A 22,732-nucleotide genomic window follows, 5' to 3' on the forward strand; every position below is an offset into this window, starting at 1 on the left:
CACCGACAAGCAACAAGTGCTGTGTGATGGATCGTCTCACAGTCCACATTCAGAACTGCTGAAGGGGGAACCTGGACCTGACAGCGAGGTCCCAGGCTACAGAGTTATGATGAAGAGACGAGCTGTGAAAGAGAAAAAGGCTCTGAGGGAGAGAGGGGCTTTGGCTGTGAGGAAGAGGGAGGCTGTGAGAGAGAGAGGCTGTGAGGGAGGGAGAGAGGGAGGCTGTGAGGGAGAGAGAGGCTGTGAGGAAGAGGGAGGCTGTGAGAGATGGGGAGGCTGTGAGGGAGAGAGGGAGGCTGTGAGGGACAGAGGCTGTGAGGGAGAGGGAGGCTGTGAGGGAGAGAGGGAGGCTGTGAGGGACAGAGGCTGTGAGAGAGAGGGAGTCTGTGAGGGACAGAGGCTGTGAGTGAGAGGGAGGCTGTGAGGGAGAGAGGGAGGCTGTGAGGGACAGAGGCTGTGAGAGAGAGGGAGGCTGTGAAGGACAGAGGCTGTGAGAGAGAGGGAGGCTGTGAGGAAGAGGGAGGCTGTGAGGGATGGAGGCTTGATAAAGAAGGCGTCTTTCATTTTTCCACTTGGCATGTTTTACATTGTTGTTTTTAATTTTTAACAAATATAAGCCTATATTACCATTACATTTACACTTAGAAATTGGTGAAAATGTTTCCAAAAATAAGTATCTGAATTAGAAGAAATAAATTATCACACACACCCTCGCCAGAGGGTCATGATGGGGAGCAAAAGTGGTCATCTTGGGAAGAAATGAGGTACAGGCTGGCCTCATTGCTATTGGGGACAGCTTTAAAGTTCCGTACTTCTTGTGCTCAGGTACTGAAAACCAGTATAAAAGGAAGAGTTGTGCACAGGAAGCACCTCTTCCTAACGCTGAGACGCCTCGTGTCACACAGAAACAAGAGCATGCTGTGTCTGGGGACAGTCATGGGATATCATGGACCCTCCGCTAAGCTGGTCTACCCTTTGCCAGACGCTGTCCATCCCAGCAGCCTGGGAAGACTCTCCCATCCTTAGTGCCCCAGGAGTTGTCACTGAGAGAGCAGCAAGGGAAGCTTCCTGGTGTCCTTTGGAGAACGCATCTTAATGGAATTCACTGTGCATTTGGGGATGTGGTTAATAATGTTAATAAATGAAATACAGTGCTGGCTGCTGATTCTACCCTGTTCACTGAAACCACAGATAAATTAATACAACAAGGAACATAAACCACGCACGAAAAAGAGAGGAAGCCCCAAGCACAAATGTAAATTAGCCCTGCCCACTCAGCAGACGAGAGCCACCGCCAGACTCACGTTTTCTTTAGAAAATGATCTTGTGAAACACAGGTATCTGGTAACCTTGGATTTGAATAAGCCGTCCTTCCAGAGGTCAGCGTCCACACCATCTGCTGTCTGTGCAACCTGCAGCAGAGAGATGGGAAAGAGAGTCACAGGTAAGGCGAGGGGACCGGAGCATGAGCCCGCGGCCCTCTACCTGTTCCAATTAGCACCGGCCCCAGCTCTCCTGGCATCTCATTAGTGTGCCACACTCGGCCCGGGAAGAGCACCTCCAAAAGGGAAAAGGGGAGACTGTGAAAAATACAACTTCTAAAAATACTGTCCCCGGGGAAGCCATTGATTAAAGACACCCTGACAGAAATGGTTCTAATGAGCAAAGAATGGCTTTTGTTGTAATGGACTGAGAAGGGACTGGACGGTCAGCACATTAGACTGTTTGTTGCTGTTTACATGGGGGCAGACATAGGGCACAGAAGAAGGGACCCCTGGGCTTGGAATGCACCTGTGAGAGGTACACCCTTGGAGGAGATGAGGTGACCTCCTGCCCTCAGCAGCGAGCCAGAGGGAGCTTCAGTCAGAGGGTTCTGTTGGGGGTGGGGCGGTAGGCCAGGAAACTGGCTCCACACCACGTCTTCTTGAATCGAGCTCCCAAAGTGGAATTCAAGGTCAGAAACTATATCGTGATAGGAAAATAAACTAGACTCGGTTGACTCCATTTCTGGTCTCACTAGGAAGCTTCTCCATTCTCCTCCAGGACACGATCCCGAGTAAAGTGAGCCTTTATTTACCTCACTGGGCAGGTAGTAATAGCATGACATCCAGCGTTGAGAGCCAGGTACAGAGTTGACAAGGGGACTAGAGAGAGGGTCCTACAACTCCCTTCCTACCTCACCCAACTGCCCAACATCACAGCAGAGAGGCCAGGAGAACCGGAAACAGCTTCTCATGTGGGCACCGACATAGAACAGGCTCCGAGCAGCTCGTCTTCAGATTGAGCGAAGGCCATGCGTCTAAGCACACATGGGGAAGTGGCCCTTGAGCTGCTGAGCTCCTAGCCATCATGGTAGACAGCCAAAAGTGGCTCTGTTCCCACGAAGCCACTGTAAATGGTCAAAAGCCTCTAACACTGTCACAGGAGCTCTTATGCATCCCCAGGCCCACTGCAGCTGCCACCCTGGAAGCTGCCTCAGAAAAGCCAAAGACCAGCCAACAAGAGGAAAATGCTTATTTCTCAGACTAAATAACTGTCAGTTAGCAAATCTGAGGAAACAGAAAAGAAAGATTATGGCAAGAGGGACCTGAACGCCACGTGAGAAAGGCCCCAGAGAAGCAGCGGTGAGGCAGTGTCCTTAGCTGCCGTCACCCTGCACAAGGCTGGCACTTCTCAACCCACTCCCACAGGTTGACCTGAATGTTTCCCACACATCAGACGAGCACAGGGAAGAGGATCAGGACCCCAGCCAGGGAGCAAGCAACATGGAACTCAGAGGCAGATCTGAACTTGAAGCCCGGCAGCCGGCGAGCTCATGTTCTATGTAAAGTGGGCATGCTACCTTCCCCAGGGGTCACGGGGATGCTACAGACGCAAGGCACTCGCTGGTGAGCACCTATGACGATGACTGCTTCTAGACCAAATGTGAGTATGCTCAGGCTGGTGTGAAGTCAGGCTTTTAACATGGTGTCACACCATCACGCACAAGGCCTAACCTGTCCCACAGTGGTTAATTATGATCTCTGGTTCCAAGACTCCTGCACCATCTCCGGGAATCAATCTGCCCTTTCAGTCATGAATCTTCCCCTACCATCTAACAGGACCAGAAGGTGCCAGTCTGTGCCAATCACTGTGCCTGACACAAACAGGCTCAATGGGTGCTCACTAAAGGAATGGGTGGGCAAGGCAACCATTCATCCAAAGCTGTAAGAAGTCATTTCTCATGCTGCTCCCCAAGCAATATTGCTCCCAGGATTAAACCCAGCAAGCAAAGCAGGAGGCTCGCCCACCCTCCACTCCCCAGCTCACCGCTCTACAGGGCACATGCTGCCTAATATCGAGGCCACTGCCCTGGGCATTGACGCCAGCAAGGCTGCTGCTAGCTCTGAAGGAGGCTGACTTGTCCCGAGAGCCCAGGCTGGGAGTCAGCAGGTGCCCCAAGGGCCAGTTCTTTCAGTTGAACCCAGTGTCTGCCCTGCCACAAGATGTGACTGCCGAGTAGAGACTTATCAGAGATCTGTGACACTGCCTTACAAGCGGGTACAAGAACAGGAAACATCTAAAGCAAGTGACTCAAGAAAGAAACCGTATCCTCAAACTACTGAGGTACAGCAGCAGAGAGAAAACCAAACCAAACCAAACCAAACCAAACCAGCTCCACCTGGCAGAGCAACCGACACTGGGAAGACATTTTTCCTCATAAGCCTTTGTTAAACTTTCACAATTTGCTTCACTTTGAAGTTTTAGGTTTTTGTTTTGTTTTGAGACAGAGCCTCACTTTGTGGCCCAGGTTGACTTTCAACTAACTAACTTACTTACTTTCTGTCTGTCTGTCTGTCTGTCTGCCTGCCTGCTTTCCATCCTTCCTTCCTTCCTTTCTTCCTTCCTTCCTTCCTTCCTTCCTTCCTTCCTTCCTTCCTTCCTTCCTATCTATCTCAAATGCTGTCCCCCACTCCGGTCCCCCGCCCCTTCCTCAGAGTTCCTCCTCCCATCCTGACTTTAAACTCTTGATGATCCTCCTGCCTCAGCTTCCTGAGTACTAGTGTGAGCCAGAAGCTTTTTCTCTTTGAGACAGGGTCTCTCTGTAGCCCTGGCTGGCCTGAAACTATGTAGGCCATGGTGGCCTTAACTTCAGAGACCCACCTGCCTCTGCCTCACGAGCACTGGGATTTAGAGGCCTCCACCGAACTGTGCATGCATGTGTTGGTTTGTTAAATAAAATAAAGGCACATTCTAATTTAAAGTCAGAGAGCTGGAGAAATGACCACAGCTGTGGTAGGAGAGTCACTAGCCCTTCTGGTGGCACATGATCTCATGATACCAGATGGTATCAACACATTTCCCAACTGGTGATTACGTCTGAAGGCACATGCTGCTGATTCCAGCCTTCTCCATTGCCAGCACCCACCTGTGGGTGCCCACCGTTGGAGCTGTAGAACCCAGGGAAACCCTGAGAGGGGGTGACAGGGATGGCAGGGTTATATGGAACTCATAGGCCCAACTTCCATTTCCTTCTTTGGCTGGGCTCATGGGTTCAGTCACAGAAAATAAGCCATCATCAGAGAGCTTCAAGCAGCCCTTTGAGCTGTGTCCCAGCTACCTGCAGCTATCACATACACCTAGATGTGAAGGACCAAAGCCATGTGGGAAACTATACTGTGGCCCAGTGTCCCCTTCAATGTCCAGACTGGAGTGTGGTTTCCATTGTGCTGTGAGAGGTGGGGCCTAAGGGGGCCTAGGTCAAATGGGCTCTGCCCTTGGAGAGGGAGTCAAGATGTTACTGTGGGTAGGTGGCTGTGGCAGGAGGCGTTCACCTCATACATTTCCTCTGCACTTCCACCATCTCCGACATCTGCTACACTAATCCACCACAAGAAAGCCTTTGTGGGACATGGCTCTTCCACCTCGGGCTTCCTAGCCTCAAGACCCCAGAGCCAAATAACTTCCATTGTTTAGAAACATCCAGTCTGTGGATGCTATAGCAGAATATTGTAGCAGCTGAAGACAGACTGAGACAGGGTGACACACGTGTTCATGCCAAACCATTTCCTTATTTTATAAGACCTGGATCAAGGGGGACGCTGACTGATTTAAAAGATCTCTACATGCAGGTGCGACCCAGGGTGTCCCAGAGAGGTGAGTGCCATAGATTACCAGGCCAGAGGCAATGGGAGGAGCAAATTCACTGAAACCAGGAAGACTCTGAACTACATCTCAGGGTGAGAAAGCACATTGGTCCATCTGAGGCCTGGATTCCCTTTTCCCTCAGTTTCTTCTTACCACACAATATTTATTCTCCTTGAATTGTCAGTATAAGTAATTCATGGACCACTGCAGTGCACACAGCAAAGCTATGAGGGGATAAAATTACTGTCTGAGTTATAGATGAGGAAACCAAGGCACAGAGAGTGTTGGCTGCACAAATACAGTGCGTTCACGGGATGACATATGCCTATGGGGCTATGCCCAGGATATGTTACATAGAGGGAAAATTGCTTATCAAAACGCACGAGAGAATACGTGTGGAGAGCTTTCATATGACAATAGAAAAAAGCAAACGCTCTAGTCTGAAGGCAGGCTACGCACATCACCCAGCAACGGTACAGAGCCACAAAAAGGGTGAGCAACCCCTGGCCTTGGCTAGTTATTGATCTCAGAGGGGCTCCGCTCTGTCAGAGTGATATTAACACTTCAAGCAGAGGCTGGTACAATCAATGCAAGTCCCTAAGGACTGGCACAGCCATCACTGCTGTGGGACAAGAGGGAAGACCAGAACCCAATGAGAGGCCTCTTCAGGTAGAGGCGCTTGCTGTCAAACCTGACCACATGCATATGATCCTTGAGACCCACTGGTATATGGAGAGAGCTGATACACACACACACACACACACACACACACACACACACACACACACACACACACACACAGAGCTGAGACTGGGGATCTATAGAGATACACAAGACTAGGTAGCAGCCTGGAATGGCTCAGTCAGAAGCCTCAGCAGGGCAAGCATGAGGACTGGAGTTTGGATCATCAGAACCCACATGGATAAAAGCCAATGGATGTGGAACCCAGTCTGTTGCTCCAGCTCATGGGAGATGAGGTAGGGGAATCAATCCCCCAGCAAGCTGGCTAGGCACAGGCTAAAACTGCAAGCCCCAGATTAAGCACACATGTACATACACTCATACACACACACTCACACACAGAAACATGCAAACACACACATTCATGTACATAAATATCTAACAACAGAGAGAGCATTTTAAACCATTCCTTTGCTTTGCTTTTTTTTTTTTTTTTTTTTTTTTTTTTGATCAATGAACACTTACTGCTTTTATGGAAAAACAACAATTGTAAGCTTTACTTGATGAGGTGAGAAATTGAGAAAATCCTGTGAATGAACCGGTGCCCAGCTAAACATCTAGGATGCAGAGGGCTCGCCTGAGGGGGAGCACTCCCCAGGGAACCCAGTCCACACTTCGATTTCAGGAAAGCCCACCCACAACTCAAAGGTGAGTTTGGCAGACAGGGCAGTGGGAGGTGAGGGGGGGCAGGAAATTCTGCAGACATTCCCGGGGCAACTTCTGGCTGATGCTGTGAAGTTCAAAGGCTTCAGACATGGCAGCTTGGCTCAGGTCTGCCTGCAGAAGCCTCATATCCTCTTCAGACAAGGCTGAGCTCGCCAGAAGGCAGGGAGTACAGCCCGGGTGAAATCAAGGGCAGGCTGCACCCCTGGCTTGCATCATGGACTTCCGGCTGCGCTTGTGTCATTCAGAACTTTGGTTTTTTCGTGGAGAACTTAGGTCAGCCACAGACCTTCTGCTGAAATGTCTAACACCTCTCAGAAATGAATGTGTGGCTCTGTCCTAGAGACGGGAGTTTCTGCCAGCCTCAGGGCAAGTTTCTCTCCCACAAGACACAGGACACCTCAGCTTTCCCATCCTTCATGCCCTGGCTGCCTTTGTTCTTTTCCCAGACATGTCTTCTCTGCCTTGGCTCCTACCAGCCCTGACATAGCTCCGAGATGGAATGCTCTTGTTGTCTGGGCTGAGGCTGGAGGATGCCCCCATCACACAGCCTCTGTGAATCCAGCAGGCAGAACCGGGACTTTTAGAATGAGTTGTATCTGAGTTCAAGTCCTGGCTCTGCTGCTCACAGACATTTCCCAAAGTCATACTGACTCATTCCACCTCATCAAAACATGGAAACATTAATGAGTAGGCCCCATAGGATTATTTGAAAGGACTGGATCAAACACAGAAAATCACTTATCTACTCTGAGATTCCCCATCAGATCTGTGACAGACAGACAATAGCAACCGTTGCACAGGCATGGGCAAAGTGGAACCCTGCTGGCACTGTAACCTGGCACGGTCGCTGTGGAAATGGTAGGGTGGTTCCTCGTGGTATCACCACAGAACTTAGTAGTTCCTCCTCTGAGTATGCACTCAACAGACCTGAACACGTGCACACAAAACATGTTCACTAAGTCAGTCACTGAACGGTGGAAAGAACATAGATGTCCACTGACAACAGGACATTGCGAGGTTATCCACAGTGGAATATTACGGACCACGAAAAAGCAATGGAAGTCCCAATCTAACAGGCCACAGAAGCACCATGATAAGTAAAACAAGACAGCCACAAAATACACTCTGCGATTCTGCTACCCCAGAGGAGACAAGTCTTAGGGATAGAAAGGAAGGAGGTGGTTGTTGTCAGAGGGAAGGGAGGCAGGGAACCCAGGGGAGCTAGGACAAGGATCTACAATTAGATATTGGTAACTGCTGGCAGCTCTGTGTATATTCTAAAGTGGACTGAACAGTAAACCCTGAAAGGATAAACCATAGCACATGGACTATGTCAATAAAGCACTTACCAGTAGGCCTGGCACAGGACACACACTCACTGTCTCTGGCCCTCAAGTCAAGGGTCCTATTTTATCAGTGGACACGAGCCCAAAGACTAAGTAATATGCACTCAGATCTGCCAAACAGCAGAACTTAACAAATAGAACATGGACAATGACAAGATTGGCGCCTGGCGTGGCAGAGGTCACACAGCTGTCCTCGCTCAGTGCTTAAATATCAGCTACAGTAGCCTCTGGGGCTGGGCAGGATGGAAAGAAGCAGAAAGCCTGGAGTGCAGCACTGCCCATGGCCCCGAGGAAGCCTGCCTGGCAGGGAGACGCACATACACACAAGTCAGCAACTAGGACTCAGGAGACACTGCCAGAGAGAAGGGCCTGGCCCAGAAGCGCCTAGCTTTTACCACAGCAGACGGCCAGGGCAGAGCTGGGCCCCGAGCCTCCACAGAGCTGTGGAGACAGTCTGGTGGCCTAGAGAGCTCCTCACCGCTGGTGAGCACGCAAAGGAGAGCCATTCCTCTTGGTTCTGGGGCATCTGGGGACCCCACAGATGGAAGAAGCATAACGATCCTGCGGAGGCCACCACAGGACGAAACAGCTGCGCCAGTCGGAACTGGAAAACCTTCAGCAGAGATAGGAGGTCACCTCTGCTTTCATAGAAGGAGGTACTAAAGAAGCAAACATGTGTACAAGGGTTCTGATTCATTGCTCACGGGTGAGCATGTGACAGACCAGATAAGACCCTCAGGTGTCATCCCTTAGGTGCTCCCCCAGGTTTATTTTGGAAATAGGGTCTCTCATTGTCCTGGAACAATCCAAGTAGGCTAGCCTGGGTGAAGTAGGCTAGCCTGGGTGAAGTAAGGCTAGCCTGGGTGAAGTAAGGCTAGCCTGGGTGAAGTAAGGCTAGCCTGGGTGAAGTAAGGCTAGCCTGGGTGAAGTAGGCTAGCCTGGGTGAAGTAGGCTAGCCTGGGTGAAGTAGGCTAGCCTAGGTGAAGTAAGGCTAGCCTGGGTGAAGTAGGCTAGCCTGGGTGAAGTAGGCTAGCCTGGGTGAAGTAGGCTAGCCTAGGTGAAGTAAGGCTAGCCTAGGTGAAGTAAGGCTAGCCTGGGTGAAGTAGGCTAGCCTAGGTGAAGTAAGGCTAGCCTAGGTGAAGTAAGGCTAGCCTGGGTGAAGTAGGCTAGCCTAGGTGAAGTAAGGCTAGCCTGGGTGAAGTAAGGCTGGCCTGGGTGAAGTAAGGCTAGCCTGGGTGAAGTAAGGCTGGCCTGGGTGAAGTAAGGCTAGCCTGGGTGAAGTAAGGCTAGCCTGGGTGAAGTAAGGCTAGCCTGGGTGAAGTAAGGCTGGCCTGGGTGAAGTAAGGCTAGCCTGGGTGAAGTAAGGCTGGCCTGGGTGAAGTAAGGCTAGCCTGGGTGAAGTAAGGCTAGCCTGGGTGAAGTAAGGCTAGCCTGGGTGAAGTAAGGCTAGCCTGGGTGAAGTAAGGCTAGCCTGGGTGAAGTAAGGCTAGCCTGGGTGAAGTAAGGCTAGCCTGGGTGAAGTAGGCTAGCCTGGGTGAAGTAAGGCTAGCCTGGGTGAAGTAAGGCTAGCCTGGGTGAAGTAAGGCTAGCCTGGGTGAAGTAAGGCTAGCCTGGGTGAAGTAGGCTAGCCTGGGTGAAGTAGGCTAGCCTGGGTGAAGTAGGCTAGCCTAGGTGAAGTAAGGCTAGCCTGGGTGAAGTAGGCTAGCCTGGGTGAAGTAGGCTAGCCTGGGTGAAGTAGGCTAGCCTAGGTGAAGTAAGGCTAGCCTAGGTGAAGTAAGGCTAGCCTGGGTGAAGTAGGCTAGCCTAGGTGAAGTAAGGCTAGCCTAGGTGAAGTAAGGCTAGCCTGGGTGAAGTAGGCTAGCCTAGGTGAAGTAAGGCTAGCCTGGGTGAAGTAAGGCTGGCCTGGGTGAAGTAAGGCTAGCCTGGGTGAAGTAAGGCTGGCCTGGGTGAAGTAAGGCTAGCCTGGGTGAAGTAAGGCTAGCCTGGGTGAAGTAAGGCTGGCCTGGGTGAAGTAAGGCTAGCCTGGGTGAAGTAAGGCTAGCCTGGGTGAAGTAAGGCTAGCCTGGGTGAAGTAGGCTAGCCTGGGTGAAGTAAGGCTAGCCTGGGTGAAGTAAGGCTAGCCTGGGTGAAGTAAGGCTAGCCTGGGTGAAGTAGGCTAGCCTGGGTGAAGTAGGCTAGCTTGCATGGAGAATGAGCCTTAAGGGTACACCTGTCACTGCTTCCCTAATAGTAGGCTTAAATGGGCATAACTACCACACCCAGATTTTAAAATTTATTATTATTACTTTTTGAAAAAATTTACTTATTTTTTGTATATGATTACACGATAGCTCTCTTCAGACACACCAGAAGAGGGCATCAGATCCCATTACAGATGGTTGTGAGCCACCGTGTGGTTGCTGGGATTTGAACTCAGGACCTCTGGAAGAGCAGTCAGTGCTCTTAACCACTGAGCCATCTCTCCAGCCCCTCTTTAAAAAATTATTAGTCCTTACAACCACTGACAGGACTATCTATCCAGCTGTAAAATCAAAAACCTCAAACTATAAAGGACACCTATGCTGACTAGTTTTAAATCAACCTGACACACGCTAGAGTTAGTGGAAAGGAGGGACTTTCAGTTGAGAAAAATACCTCCATAGGATCGGGCTATGGACAAGCCTGTAGGGCATTTTCTTAATTAGGGAGTGGGGCAGCTCATTATGGGTTGGGCCATCCCTGGCTGGTGGCCTGGGCTCTATAAGAAATGAGGCTGAGTCAGCCATGAGAACAAGACAGCAGGCGGCCTCCTCCTGGCCTCTGCATCAGCTCCTGCTCCAGGTTCTCACCCCATCTGAGTCCCTGCCCTGACTTCCTTCAGTGATGGAAGTGGAAGCCAAGTATCCCTTTCCTCCCGGCTTGCTGTTGTCATGGAATTCCAGCACAGCAGTAGAAACCCAACCATGACAATATCTGTATCCAGCAGTACATAACCCACGTGGGTTAACAGCCAAAGCAAGGATACAGAGAACTCTTCAACCCAGTACGGTCAAGAAACAAGGCTGGAGCGAGAGAGATGGCTCGGGAGTCAAGAGCACTCACTGGTTCTCCAGAGGACCCAGGTTTAGTTCCCAGCACCCACATGGCAGCTCACAACTCTGACTCCAGTTCCAGGGGAGCCGTCATCCTTGAACAGGCATGAACTCGGGCAAAACATCAGTGCACATAAATAAATCTTGAACAGAAAGATGAAAGCTGGAGAAGCCAAAGGAGGAAACAGCTCACCTCTGAAGAAAATGTGAATTCAAATGACAGTGACTTCTGTTCACAGGAAACGTCTGACAAAACTCTACATCCACTGCAGTCAGCTGAGTGCCCCTTTCTGTCAGAGTGGAGCCCGACCCATCACATTACTTCTGAGAACGCATCTTTGCACCTAGGCGGTTGCAAAGGACCCAACATAACCACCCCAAAATTGTTTCCAGAAGAAACTCTTCCCATGAAGCCCTGAGGCTGTGATTTCAATGCTCTTCACAGCAGTGGGAAACTACTGGACAGAACCCACATCCCACAGAAGTAACAGGCGTAAGTTCCAGTTCGTTCACAAAACGGAAGGCCATGCAGCCTCATACGGCCATGCACTAGGGCCACACACGTGAGCAATGGCAACCCTCGGGGACAGACTGGGGGAGGGAAAGCGAGCTGGAGAATAGCCCAGCATGTTATCCATGCCTATACTAGAACCCAGGCAAGTTGGAGTCATGAGAAACACGGGGTACACAAACACCAACTTGGGGCAGTGCGGTTCTTGAGGGAAGGGGATATAGTGCCCCCACCCCACCCCAGGGCTTTATGCTCTTTATTAAACACCTGCTTGAGCCTAGAGAACCTTTGAGGCCGATGGTCCTTAGGGCATTTGCTACATTATTCCTGATGCCTTCTTATATATTTGGAATGTCTGTAATGTAATTTTTATTTTTAAAAAATCAGACATTAGGGCTGGACATGGTGGCACATGCCTTTCGTCTCAGCAGAAGCAGGTCTAGCTCTGAGTTGAGGCCAGCCTGGTCCACATACGGAGCCCCAGAACAGTCAAGAGGTCAGGAGTAGAGAGAACCTATCTCAAAAACCAAACCAAACCAGAACTCAGACCATGGACCCAGAAGAGAGGAACATAACTTGTTGACTGAAGATCGTCCTGTGTAAGATACGGGAGTGGGTAAGAAGGAGAGGATGGTCAGGCCAGCGTTGGGTAGGGACAGAGCTAGTGAGGAGCCCACGCAGATCCTGGGCTCTGTTTTGGAGGCTCACACTAAGAGAGAGCTGAGATTAGACCACAGCCATCTATCATTCACCGTCCTTGCTGGGCTAGTCTCTCAGGCAGGCGGAAACACAAGCCAACCACTAGGAAGAAGGCAGGATGTCTGTCTGTCTGATGGCTTTGGGTCTGTGTGGCTAGCCTGAGGAAGGAGACAGGTGTGGTAGGAGCCATGGCCCACAATGCAAAGGGAGAGCCAGCAGAGCAGAGTGGCAAATGTCGGGTGGGGTATGAGTGATCCAGGACGGAGCACAGAGGATGAGGTGGAGACCTGGGATGGTACAGCAGACACAGAAATGAGACGGGGCATGAGCCACAAACCAATGGACACAGAACCCTGGGATCTGTCAGGGAGGCGGGGATGAGCTCAGGCAGAGACCTATGAGAGAGGCTAGAGATGGTGGAGAGGGACAGCCTAGGGAACAACCGGGGAAGGGACAGCAGCACAGGGAAGGCCCTGGTCATGTCTGCTTGCCCAGGGGACAGCAGGAAGATTGTAAGTCCAGGCGAGAGTAAAGGAGGAAGAGACTAGGAGCTGCCCTTCCAGAGGGCTTGGGTTTGATTCCAGCACCCCATGGTGGTTCATAACCATCTGTAACTGTAGCCCCAGCGACTCCAGTGCCCTCTTCTGACCGCTGTAGGCACCAGGCACACACGGAGCACAAAACATACACGTAGGCAAAACACCCACAACATATTAAGATTTATTTATTTGTATATATGTGAGTACACTGTCACTGTCTTCAGACACACTAGAAGAGGGCATCAGATCCCATGACAGATGGTTGTGAGCCACCATGTGGTTGCTGGGATCTGAACTCAGGACGTCTGGAAGAGCAGGCAGTACTCTTAACCACTGAGCCATCCCTCCAGCCCCTCCAGTACTCTCTTTTGATCTACAAGGGCACCAGGCACACAAATGGTACACATAAATCCATGCAGAAAAACACTCAGTATACAGCAAATAAATACAAAAAAGTTTTTAAAAGTAATAATGAATTTATATTCTTTAAAAACAGAAGAGACTGGCAGAGGGACTTACCAGTGAGACTCCAGGCAGGAGAAGACACACCTGGGGGAATGGCCTGGGACTGAAGAGGGGGAGAGGCCAGGCCCTTTGCCAGTTCTCCACTCATGTATCCCTCTTCCTGGGAATGCATGTTCCACCCAGGCAGGAACTATCCCAACTCACTCACTAATTGATACCCAGAACCCCACCTGGGGCCTGCACAAGGTGGCCCTGAATACATCACTGCTAATTAAGTATGCGCCAGTCCCTTCCAGAGCTTTGTGGAAGCCCACTTTGAGCCCAGGAGGGTGGCTGCTGAGAAGGAACTTAAGGTTGGTCTGTAGCGTCTACGATCAACAGCCACACGTGCCGCTCACTGATCCTGAAAACCCTTAGACATCGAGGTGCCCACTACCGGACGAGAAGGCAGCTCTGTCATCAATCAAGTCAAACCAAGCTACTCTAGGGAGGTCTAGCCATTGGACACAGTTCTCAATACAACCAAAAAAGCTGTCAAAACCAAGTGCCTAAGATGAACGGGAGGCCACACCCCTGACAGAGGCCTATATCTAGTGACGCTAGGGTCAGTTTGCATACCCCTCCACAGACTTGGAAAGGAGTCTGGTGTGTGTGCTGGCACAGCTCTGCCCCTACTCCCCTGTGTGTGCTCCTCTCTGCCCAGCTCTCTGCTGGGACCATCAGGAGTGGCCCTGAGCTTCTTATGGGTTTGAATAAAGAGGCCCTGAAGAGACCCAACATGAGAAGGCAGCAAGAGGTAAGTGAGGGGAGTTAAGAGAAGCTGAACTCATGAGTCACCCCCAATGACAGCAAGCAAGAACGCCAAGGAGATGAACTGGCGGCCGACTGAGTCACTCCTCTTATTTACTCGATTACTTGCCTCTCAAGCCACATCGCCAGCTGTAATTGCATTTCAATTCATGTTTAACACACACATAACTTAGCTAGATGCTGGCATCCAATATCCCACACTGAAAGGCAGAACGGAAAAGAGCCAACTAATTCAGTGAGCACTCCTGGAGGGTCTGGTGGAGCCAGCATGTGCCCAGGCTGCGCTGGTGCTAGGACGGAGTGATGTGGATGACAGCTCCTCCACCTTCAGGGGCCTGGATGGAAATGCAGGGAGAGCATTGGTGGGCAAGCGCGAGGCCACAGAGACGCCCATGACAGCACACTGTGGGGCAGCTACGTTGAGTCCAAGGGGCAGAGTGAAGACATTCACAGGCTAGGGAACTCCTAAGTACTCCAACCTAAACATCTACCCAGTGCTGGGTGCTGGAGTCATTCTAGAAAGGTGAGCAATACCGTTTGCTCTTGAAGCTAAAATCATACAGCCAGAGCCCGTTCTGGATGGGATAGGGCAAGGTGTGGCTGACTGGGGGCTGCACAAGGGGGACACTTGCCAGTTGGTGGCTCAGGAGGGATGGAGGAGGCGAGGGCAGATCTGTGGGGCACTGGGAAGATAGTCCTTATCAAGGAAGAACAGAGCAGAGTGGCTGCCAACTGCTGTCAGCAGGTCGGCCCCTCTAAGCCTGCCTCCTGGCCTGTCCTTCCCAGGTCTCAAAGTTTCATAGACATTGCAGACGTGCCGTCCTAAATGATGACTCAGGGAAGCAAGGTGGGAGTGGGGAACAGAAGGGAGAGACGGTGGAGTTCATGTGTATACAAGAACATCAACTGAAAAACAAAACAAGAAAACACCCAGTTCTCTCCTCAGCAAACTATGCACACTACAATTAATGGCGAGTTGAATACACAGCAGGAACCCGGTATTCAGGAGTGATGTCATTACCAACATCAAACCTCCTCTCGGGTGGGGAGGGGGGCAGTAGTGGCCCTCACTTTATTCCCAGCACTCGGAGGCAGAGGCAGGTGAGGTGGAATTGTATTAGCCGGGGTGAAGGTATCTGTGGAGGGCAAAACTAATAGAATGTTTATGTGTGTATATAAATACATATGAAAAATACATGGGTTGGGATTTACTAGAATGGCTTACAGACTGTGGATCAGCTAGTCCAACAGTGGCTGTCCACCAGTGGTAAGTCCAGGAGTCCAGTAGCGCTCAGTCCATAGGCTGGGTGTCTCAGCTGGTCTTCAGTAGACACCAGAATCCCAAAGAAGCAGGCTCTACTGACAGTGATGGAATGGATAGGCTGGCAAAGAGCAAAAGCTTCCTTCTCCCACGGCCTTTATATGGGCTCCCAGCAGAAGGTGTGGCTCAGATTAAAGGTGTGTCTTCCTTCCCACTTCAAACGATATGATCAGGAAAAAATCTCACAGGTGTACCCAACTGCTCGGAATTTTACCTAATTCCAGATGTAGTCAAGTTGACGACCAAGAATTGTCAGCACAGGGATGTTATCTGGAAACAACTAGGACTTGTTCTTTTGCAGAAATAATTCTCTAACAGCATTGCTGGTTTCTTTCTTGGAATCAGGGGTGGTACCAGAGTTCTTCATAAATGGCTGTGGAGGCTGGGTGTGGCGATGCACGTCTGTAATCCCGTACTTGAGATGGAGAAGCAGGAGGACCAGAAGCTCAAGGCCAACTTGGTTGCCTCAGCTACATGAGAACTTGCCGCAAAAACAAAAAACAAAACAAAACACAACAAAACACAACCCCCCCCCCAAAAAAAACAAAAACAAAAACCCAGAGGGACAGAAGGAAAGGGAGGCCGGAAGACATGGTTCAGTAGTTAGGAAAGTGCTGACTGTTCTTGCACGGGACCTGAGTTCAATTCCCAGCTCCTACATAGCAATACACAACCATCTGTAACTCCAGTTCCAGGGGCTCCGACGCCCTCTTCTGGCCTCTGGAAGCACTTCATGTATGTGGTGCACATTTATACATGTGGAGAAAGCCTTTAAACACATTTTAAAAATCCAACAACGGGCTGGGGACTTAGCTCAGTGGTAGAGCGCTTGCCTAGGAAGCACAAGGCCCTGGGTTCGGTCCCCAGCTCCGAAAAAAAGAACCAAAAAAAAAAAAAATCCAACAACAAGAATAGCAGGAGAGATTCTCAAACACACTAAGGTTTTCCATTCTTGGCACACTGCTGCACCTGGAAACTATCCACGTCATTCTCACACCGTTTAAAATCTTCTGCATTTCCAGGTTTCCTCTTGGTCTATATTTTGTTTAGTTTCTTTTTACTATCAGATTTTCTGGGTCACTGTGCTTTTTTACAAAGACTCGATTCTTAATTAGCAATAGTCTCCTTTAAAATTCTAATTTTGTCCTTTTCCTTCTATGTTGCCCCAGCTACTGAAGCCGTGAGACAACATGCAGTGGTCACATCCGCAGGCTGCCAGAGCTCCTAGGAAAAGAACACTGAGAAAGAGCTGCATGCCCGACAGTCAGACATTGCAAACTCAGCCACGACTATAAACTCGAAGATGCCAGATAATTAACTGACAGGCAGAACAACCGTTAGGAAATTCGTCAAAATGCTTATATCCAGTGCGTCAGGGGTGGGGTGGGGTAAAAACAAACAAACAGGCCTCAGAAAACAGAGGAGTTGACGTAAGAATGACCGCCGACTTCCATAAGGAACAAGGCAAGCTGAAAGGTAGGTAACGGGGCCACATTCCAACATGGCGAAAGAAAACGCTGGTAAAAATTCTATGCCAAAGGGGAACAAAGACTAATTGAGAGGAAACAATAAATTATCCAGGCACAGGAAGTCCCCTCCACGGCATGCTCTTCAGGTTCAAGGGAAGCCACGTCACATGAATACCGGGAACACAGAGCGGTGAGTACAAGCCATGGCAGTATAAGGCTGGCTAAGGAATTCACTTTTTATAAGATCATAAAAATTTAAGTAAGAGCTGATAAGCATGCTTTGTGTGGTTTATGGCATGCACGGAGGGAAAATGTTCAGCAGTCACGGCACAAAAGCCAGGACGGAAGGAAGCACCAAGCTGTCTGTGAGAGACAGACCACTATGCCAAAGGGGTAACACAAGAGTAACTACTGAGAAATGGTGGACAAGTGCTGGCCGGAGAGCTGGCTCCACCATTCTCTTACAGAGGAGAAGTTCAGTTCCAGCACCTACACTGTGGCTCGCACTCATCTCTGACTCCGGTTTATGGGCATCAGATGCTCAATCCTGGCCTCCATGGGTACCAGGGACATACATCCATGTAGGCAAGCACTCATACATATAAAATAAAAATAAATCTTTCTAAAAATCCATCTAGTAAGATAAGGAAAATAAGATGGGCTAAAAGTAATTTAAAAGATACGGGGAGCACTGGGAATGCTCAATGGTACAAAATTTGCCAGGAATAAGCTGAATTCTGGGCTTTATTCCCAGCACTAAAAGGAAAAACGAGAAGAGGAAAACACTGGGGAAAAGGGGGAAGTAAGCTGTCTTGGTTTCTTCTCACCATGACCACAAGTGAGCTTTGAACGAGTTCATTTTGGCTTTACAGTTGCAGGGTAAGAGACTGTCGTGGCGGGAGGCTTGACAACAGAGCCCACATCTTCAGACAAAAGCACCAGGCAGGGGCACAGAACTGATGACTGCGTGAGGCTATATAGTCTCATGGTCTGCCTCAGCGATGCACTTCCTCCAGGGAGGCTGTGTGCCCTAACCCTCCCCAGATGTCACCACGGCTGGGAATTAAGTGTTCAAGTGTCTGAACCTATTGGAGACACTTCTCATTCAAACCAGCACAGAAACGGGCAGCAGAGGGGGACTGGGGAACAGATAACAGAGCCATAGGTAGAGTTGCACCCAAACACCTCAGTAACTGCTTTAAAGGTAAGCGGTCTAAGGAACGGTCAGAGTGGATAGTAGACTATTTATACAAACCCCAGTCTAAATTAAAGACACAGACGGGTTCAAAGGAACAGCATGGAAAAGGATGTTTCACGCCATACTACTCACAAGAAAACTACGGCTGTATCCTACTATACCCCAAAGTGTCTTCAGAGCAAAAAATATTGGCAAGGTCACTTAAAGTGATAAGGGGTCAACCTAGAAGAATGGTTATAGAGTTCTAATATTTATGCACTTAACAACAGAACCACAAAATGCAGAAAGCAGGAAGTAAGAAGTAGACAGACCAATAACCCATGATTATGGTCTAAGATTCCAGTACCCATCTCCTGATAACTGCAGAAGCAGACAGAAAATCAGCTGGCGGAGAAGACGTGGATAATTCAGTCAGCCCGCCAGGCCTTCCTGATGCCTGTGGAGAACTCAATTATGATCACAACAGAATATGAAGTCAGATGCACCAGAGTGTTTGCAAGACAAACCACAGGGTAGGCTGTGAGATGACCAGGGAGGAGGGTGGGAATACAGATCAGTCCCTTTCGAGTAATAGCACTGTGGGAAGCGGAGGTGTCATCTCTACTCTCAAAGGTCCCCAAGGAAGGGTACCGGTCCTTCCATCTGCAGGAAGGAGGCTTGGTGTCAGGATGAAGAGAAAGCCTCCCCCAAAGACCCACCTCCATCAGGCTGGCCTCTATGCGTGTCTGTGGAGCTTTTTCTTAATTGTCCATTGATGCAGGAGGGCCCAGCCTTCCTACTGCTCACCCATGGGCAGTGCCATCTCTGGAAGGTGGTTCTGGGCTGTGTAAGAAAGGTAGCTGAGCAAGTCAGGGGAAGCAAGTCAGTGAGCAGCATCCCCCCGCCCCCGTGTCTCAGTCCTTACCTTGGCTTCCCTGAAGATGGACTGGGACCAGTCCTCTCTATGTGGTTGGTCACAGTGCTTCTTACAGCAACAGAAGCTGGTTAACATGTGACCTGTGCTACAGCGTTCATGTGACTCAGATGAGGCGTGTGTGACCTAGGTCTCACGACAGGAGCCGCAGTGGCACTGGCTGGGGAGCAGACAGTGTTTGTAATGGGTGACCACAGACGAACTGCCCTGGATGGCAGCAGAGTGTACATCTGTCTTCCCCAGCCTGCCACACCTTACCTGGGTCTAACTGCCTTGACTGTCTTGATTACCCAGAAGGCCTGGGTTTTTGCACACAGCCCATAGGACAGGACAAATGCAGCTTGCAGCCTGTGTACAGCCTGTGATTTGCAGATGGTTTTCATATTCCTTAAGGGTTTAAAACATAATCATATGCCACAGACATCATACACAGCTCATGAATGTTAAAAATATTATCAGGTCTACAAGAGAAGACATCCAATACTGATTCCTACGTTCTCTGGGCACACGGAGGGCAGCAAGTGGTCATCAATGCACGCCTTTAGAGAATCCCCAAAGAGGAAGTAAGACAGCACACATTAAAATAGAACACTGATCAGGAGACAAATAAAGAAGGTATTAGACAGCTTTATGAATGAATTAAAATTCTCTATGCCATGGTCATGTCTGAGGGACACAGCCAACACCAAGTTCAGAAGGAAATTCTTGGCACTAATGCTTGTATGTATGTGTGTGTGGGGGTGCCAAATCAGTGGACAGAGCTCCTCCTTAGAACCAGGCTGCTAAGTCTAAAGAAGATGAGAAGAAAATAAAAGAGAAAAGAGAAAAAAGAAAACCAATAAAATTTTGAGAAAACAAAATTGGAAAAACTCTAGAGAGTCTTAGAAAAAAAAAAGAGACAATATCAATTGTCATTATTGAGAATTAAAAAAAAAAGTAACCAACAGATCTTACAAAACTAAAAACGAAATAAGGAACATTATGACGAACTTTATGCCTGGACACCAGAAAACCTAACTGGTTGGAAAATGTCTTGTTGGATATAAATTACAGATCCTCATCAAGAATGGCTAACACATGGGCTATGGAGACAGCTCAGCAATTTACAGCACTGGCTGCTCTTGAAAAGAACCCAGGTTTGGTTCTCAGAACTCATATTAGGTGGCTCACAATTACCTGTAACTCCAGTTCGTGTGTGTGTGTGTGTGTGTGTGTGTGTGTGTGTGTGCCTGTATGTGGCGGGGGGTGTTACAATGTCCTGCAGCCACCAGTATGTACACAGGTAACATACAGGTTACAAACTATTTAATCTATCTACCCATCTATCCATCTATCCATGTATCCACCCATCCACCCATCTTGTATTTTTGGACTACAGGGACTGAACCCAGGCCCTTGAACATGCTAGACAAGAGTTCTACCAATAGCTACATCCTTAGCCTGTGACAAACTTTTTAGACATATTGACCTAGAGAGTTTTCAAGGGTAAATTCTACAAACGTGTAAAGACTGAAACACCAAGTTTACAGTAAACACTTTAGAAAACTGCAAAGTGACACCCTTCACAATCCCGGAGCCAAGGCCATTACAAGAGCAGAGAGCCTCAGTAATCCATACTTCCCATGAACATTGCTGCTTTCCTCTCCTCCTCTCCTCCTCTCCTCCTCTCCTCCTCTCCTCCTCTCCTCCTCTCCTCCTCTCCTCCTCTCCTCCCCTCCTCTCCTCCTCTCCTCCTCTCCTCCTCTCCTCCTCTCCTCCTCTCCTCCTCTCCTCCCCTCCTCTCCTCCTCTCCTCCTCTCCTCCTCTCCTCCTCTCCTCCTCTCCTCCTCTCCTCCTCTCCTCCTCCCCTCCTCCCCTCCTCCCCTCCTCTCCTCCTCTCCTCCTCTCCTCCTCTCCTCCTCTCCTCCTCTCCTCCTGTCCTCCTCTCCTCCTCTCCTCCTCTCCTCCTCTCCTCCTCTCCTCTCTCCTCCTCTCCTCCTCTCCTCCTCTCCTCCTCTCCTCCTCTCCTCCTCCCCTCCTCCCCTCCTCTCCTCCTCTCCTCCTCTCCTCCTCTCCTCCTCTCCTCTCTCCTCCTCTCCTCCTCTCCTCCTCTCCTCCTCTCCTCCTCTCCTCCTCCCCTCCTCCCCTCCTCTCCTCCTCTCCTCCTCTCCTCCTCTCCTCCTCTCCTCCTCTCCTCCTCTCCTCCTCCCCTCCTCTCCTCCTCTCCTCCTCTCCTCCTCTCCTCCCACAGTCTCGTGCATGCTATGCAAGTGCTCAGCCGCTGACTACAGCCCCACACAGCAACTCTTGACACAACTCTAGCAAATGAAGTCAGGCAGCGCGCTAAAAGGACGATCTCTTACGTCCACGTGGAATTCGCCCCTGGAGTTTATGCTTGTTTTAATATTTAAACATCAGCGTGCGTCATCACACCAAGCATGAAAGAAAAACCACCCCTCGTGGCGGCAGCAGGAGCATATAAGTCATGTGACAGAATTAAACTTCCCTGTGACACTAAAGCTCTCTGGAAGGGCACTCCCTGCTACACAGTGTCTTCAGATAAACCTGCAGCCAACACCTTATTTAAATGGTCAAACACTGAAGGCTTCCCTAAGGTTGGAACCAAGGCATGGAAATCTGAATTCATAACTGTTACTCAGTAGTGCACTAGCCAATGCAATAAGGCAGGAAAAAGAAGTTGTAAAGGGCATGAGATAAGATGAAATAAAACTTTGTCTTCATAGACATCGTTGCTACCTACATTTAAGGGGTGGTTTGTAAGGCTTTAAGAACTAATTTAATAGCGACAAGAGCCACCTGTACTCCTATAAATGAGAATAAGAATAGAAGAGAAGAGAATAAAAGAATAGGAAATATGAGAAAACTGAGGTAAACTTGACAAAATATCTGCACTGAAAAAGGTGAAAAGGGGGGGGGGGTTGAAATTTTAAAACATTTAAAACCATACTCATAGACATATTGACCCAGGATCGTCAACATATCCAATATCTGCAAACTGACCCACATTTTAATACATCCACACACAGAGTCCCAGCAGAGTATTTTTAGACACTGATGTAAGGATTCTTAAACTTCTATTACAAAAGACCTAGGGCAATCAAAGAAACTCTGAAGAGAACAGAGTTGAGGACTAACCCATTTCAACAAAGCCAAGGTCACCAAAGGCCTTAGAACACAGAGTGCGGCAATACAATTGGTGTCTGCCAAGCAATTGACTTTAGACAATAGGATCGTGTTAACTCACTGAAGAAAGGGTAATCTTCAAAGATTACAACAAACAAAACAATAGGCTAAAAAGTGACCCTTGACCCACACATCAAGGTATACATAAAAATTAACTCCAATAAGTCACTGCCTTAACTGTAAATGCTAAGATCATTCCACTGCTGGACATTAACAAAGGAAACAAATGCCACCTCATGTGAGCTGAGATAGAAAGCAGGACAACCCTTAGATAGGCCAGAACTACTGACATCCTCCACAATGAAAGGGCATCACCAAATAACTAACTACGCCATACTTGGCAGTGGGGAATTGAGGCATGGGAAGGGGGAGGGGGAGGAAGGCAGCTGAGAGCTGAAGTGAACCAGCGCCTCCCAGACTGATGGGGATGGGGATGAGGGACAGGCAACTGAGAGGCGGGAGGAAGCCTTTGGAGATGATGGCTGTATAGAGACTGACGCTCAGATTCATCAAATAGTACACTTTAAATACATCAGTTGTGAGACCCCACAACAAACCAAGTACAATCTCACCAAAGATCACCGTGGGGAGCCTCTGAGTTCATTGGAGCCTCTGAGTTCATTTACAGATCATGGGCAAAGGGTTATTTCCCAATACATGGGGATCCCAAAGC

The 22,732-nt window shown here is 49.4% G+C and overlaps 1 protein-coding gene across 3 annotated transcripts in view; it reads right to left on the reverse strand.

Moving 5' to 3' along the window:
- The window catches only part of Mvb12b (multivesicular body subunit 12B), a 159,726-nt gene that overhangs the window by 111,413 nt on the left and 25,581 nt on the right, over window positions 1–22,732 (reverse strand). For all 3 annotated transcript variants that reach the window (XM_087652993.1, XM_087652994.1, NM_001271232.1), the window contains 1 exon segment: window positions 1,305–1,412. In XM_087652993.1, coding sequence (XP_087509119.1) covers window positions 1,305–1,412 — 108 coding nt within the window.

The sequence above is a fragment of the Rattus norvegicus genome, chromosome 3 (assembly GCF_021556685.1).
Source record: "Rattus norvegicus strain SHRSP/BbbUtx chromosome 3, alternate assembly SHRSP_T2T, whole genome shotgun sequence".
NCBI classification, from domain to species: domain Eukaryota; kingdom Metazoa; phylum Chordata; class Mammalia; order Rodentia; family Muridae; genus Rattus; species Rattus norvegicus.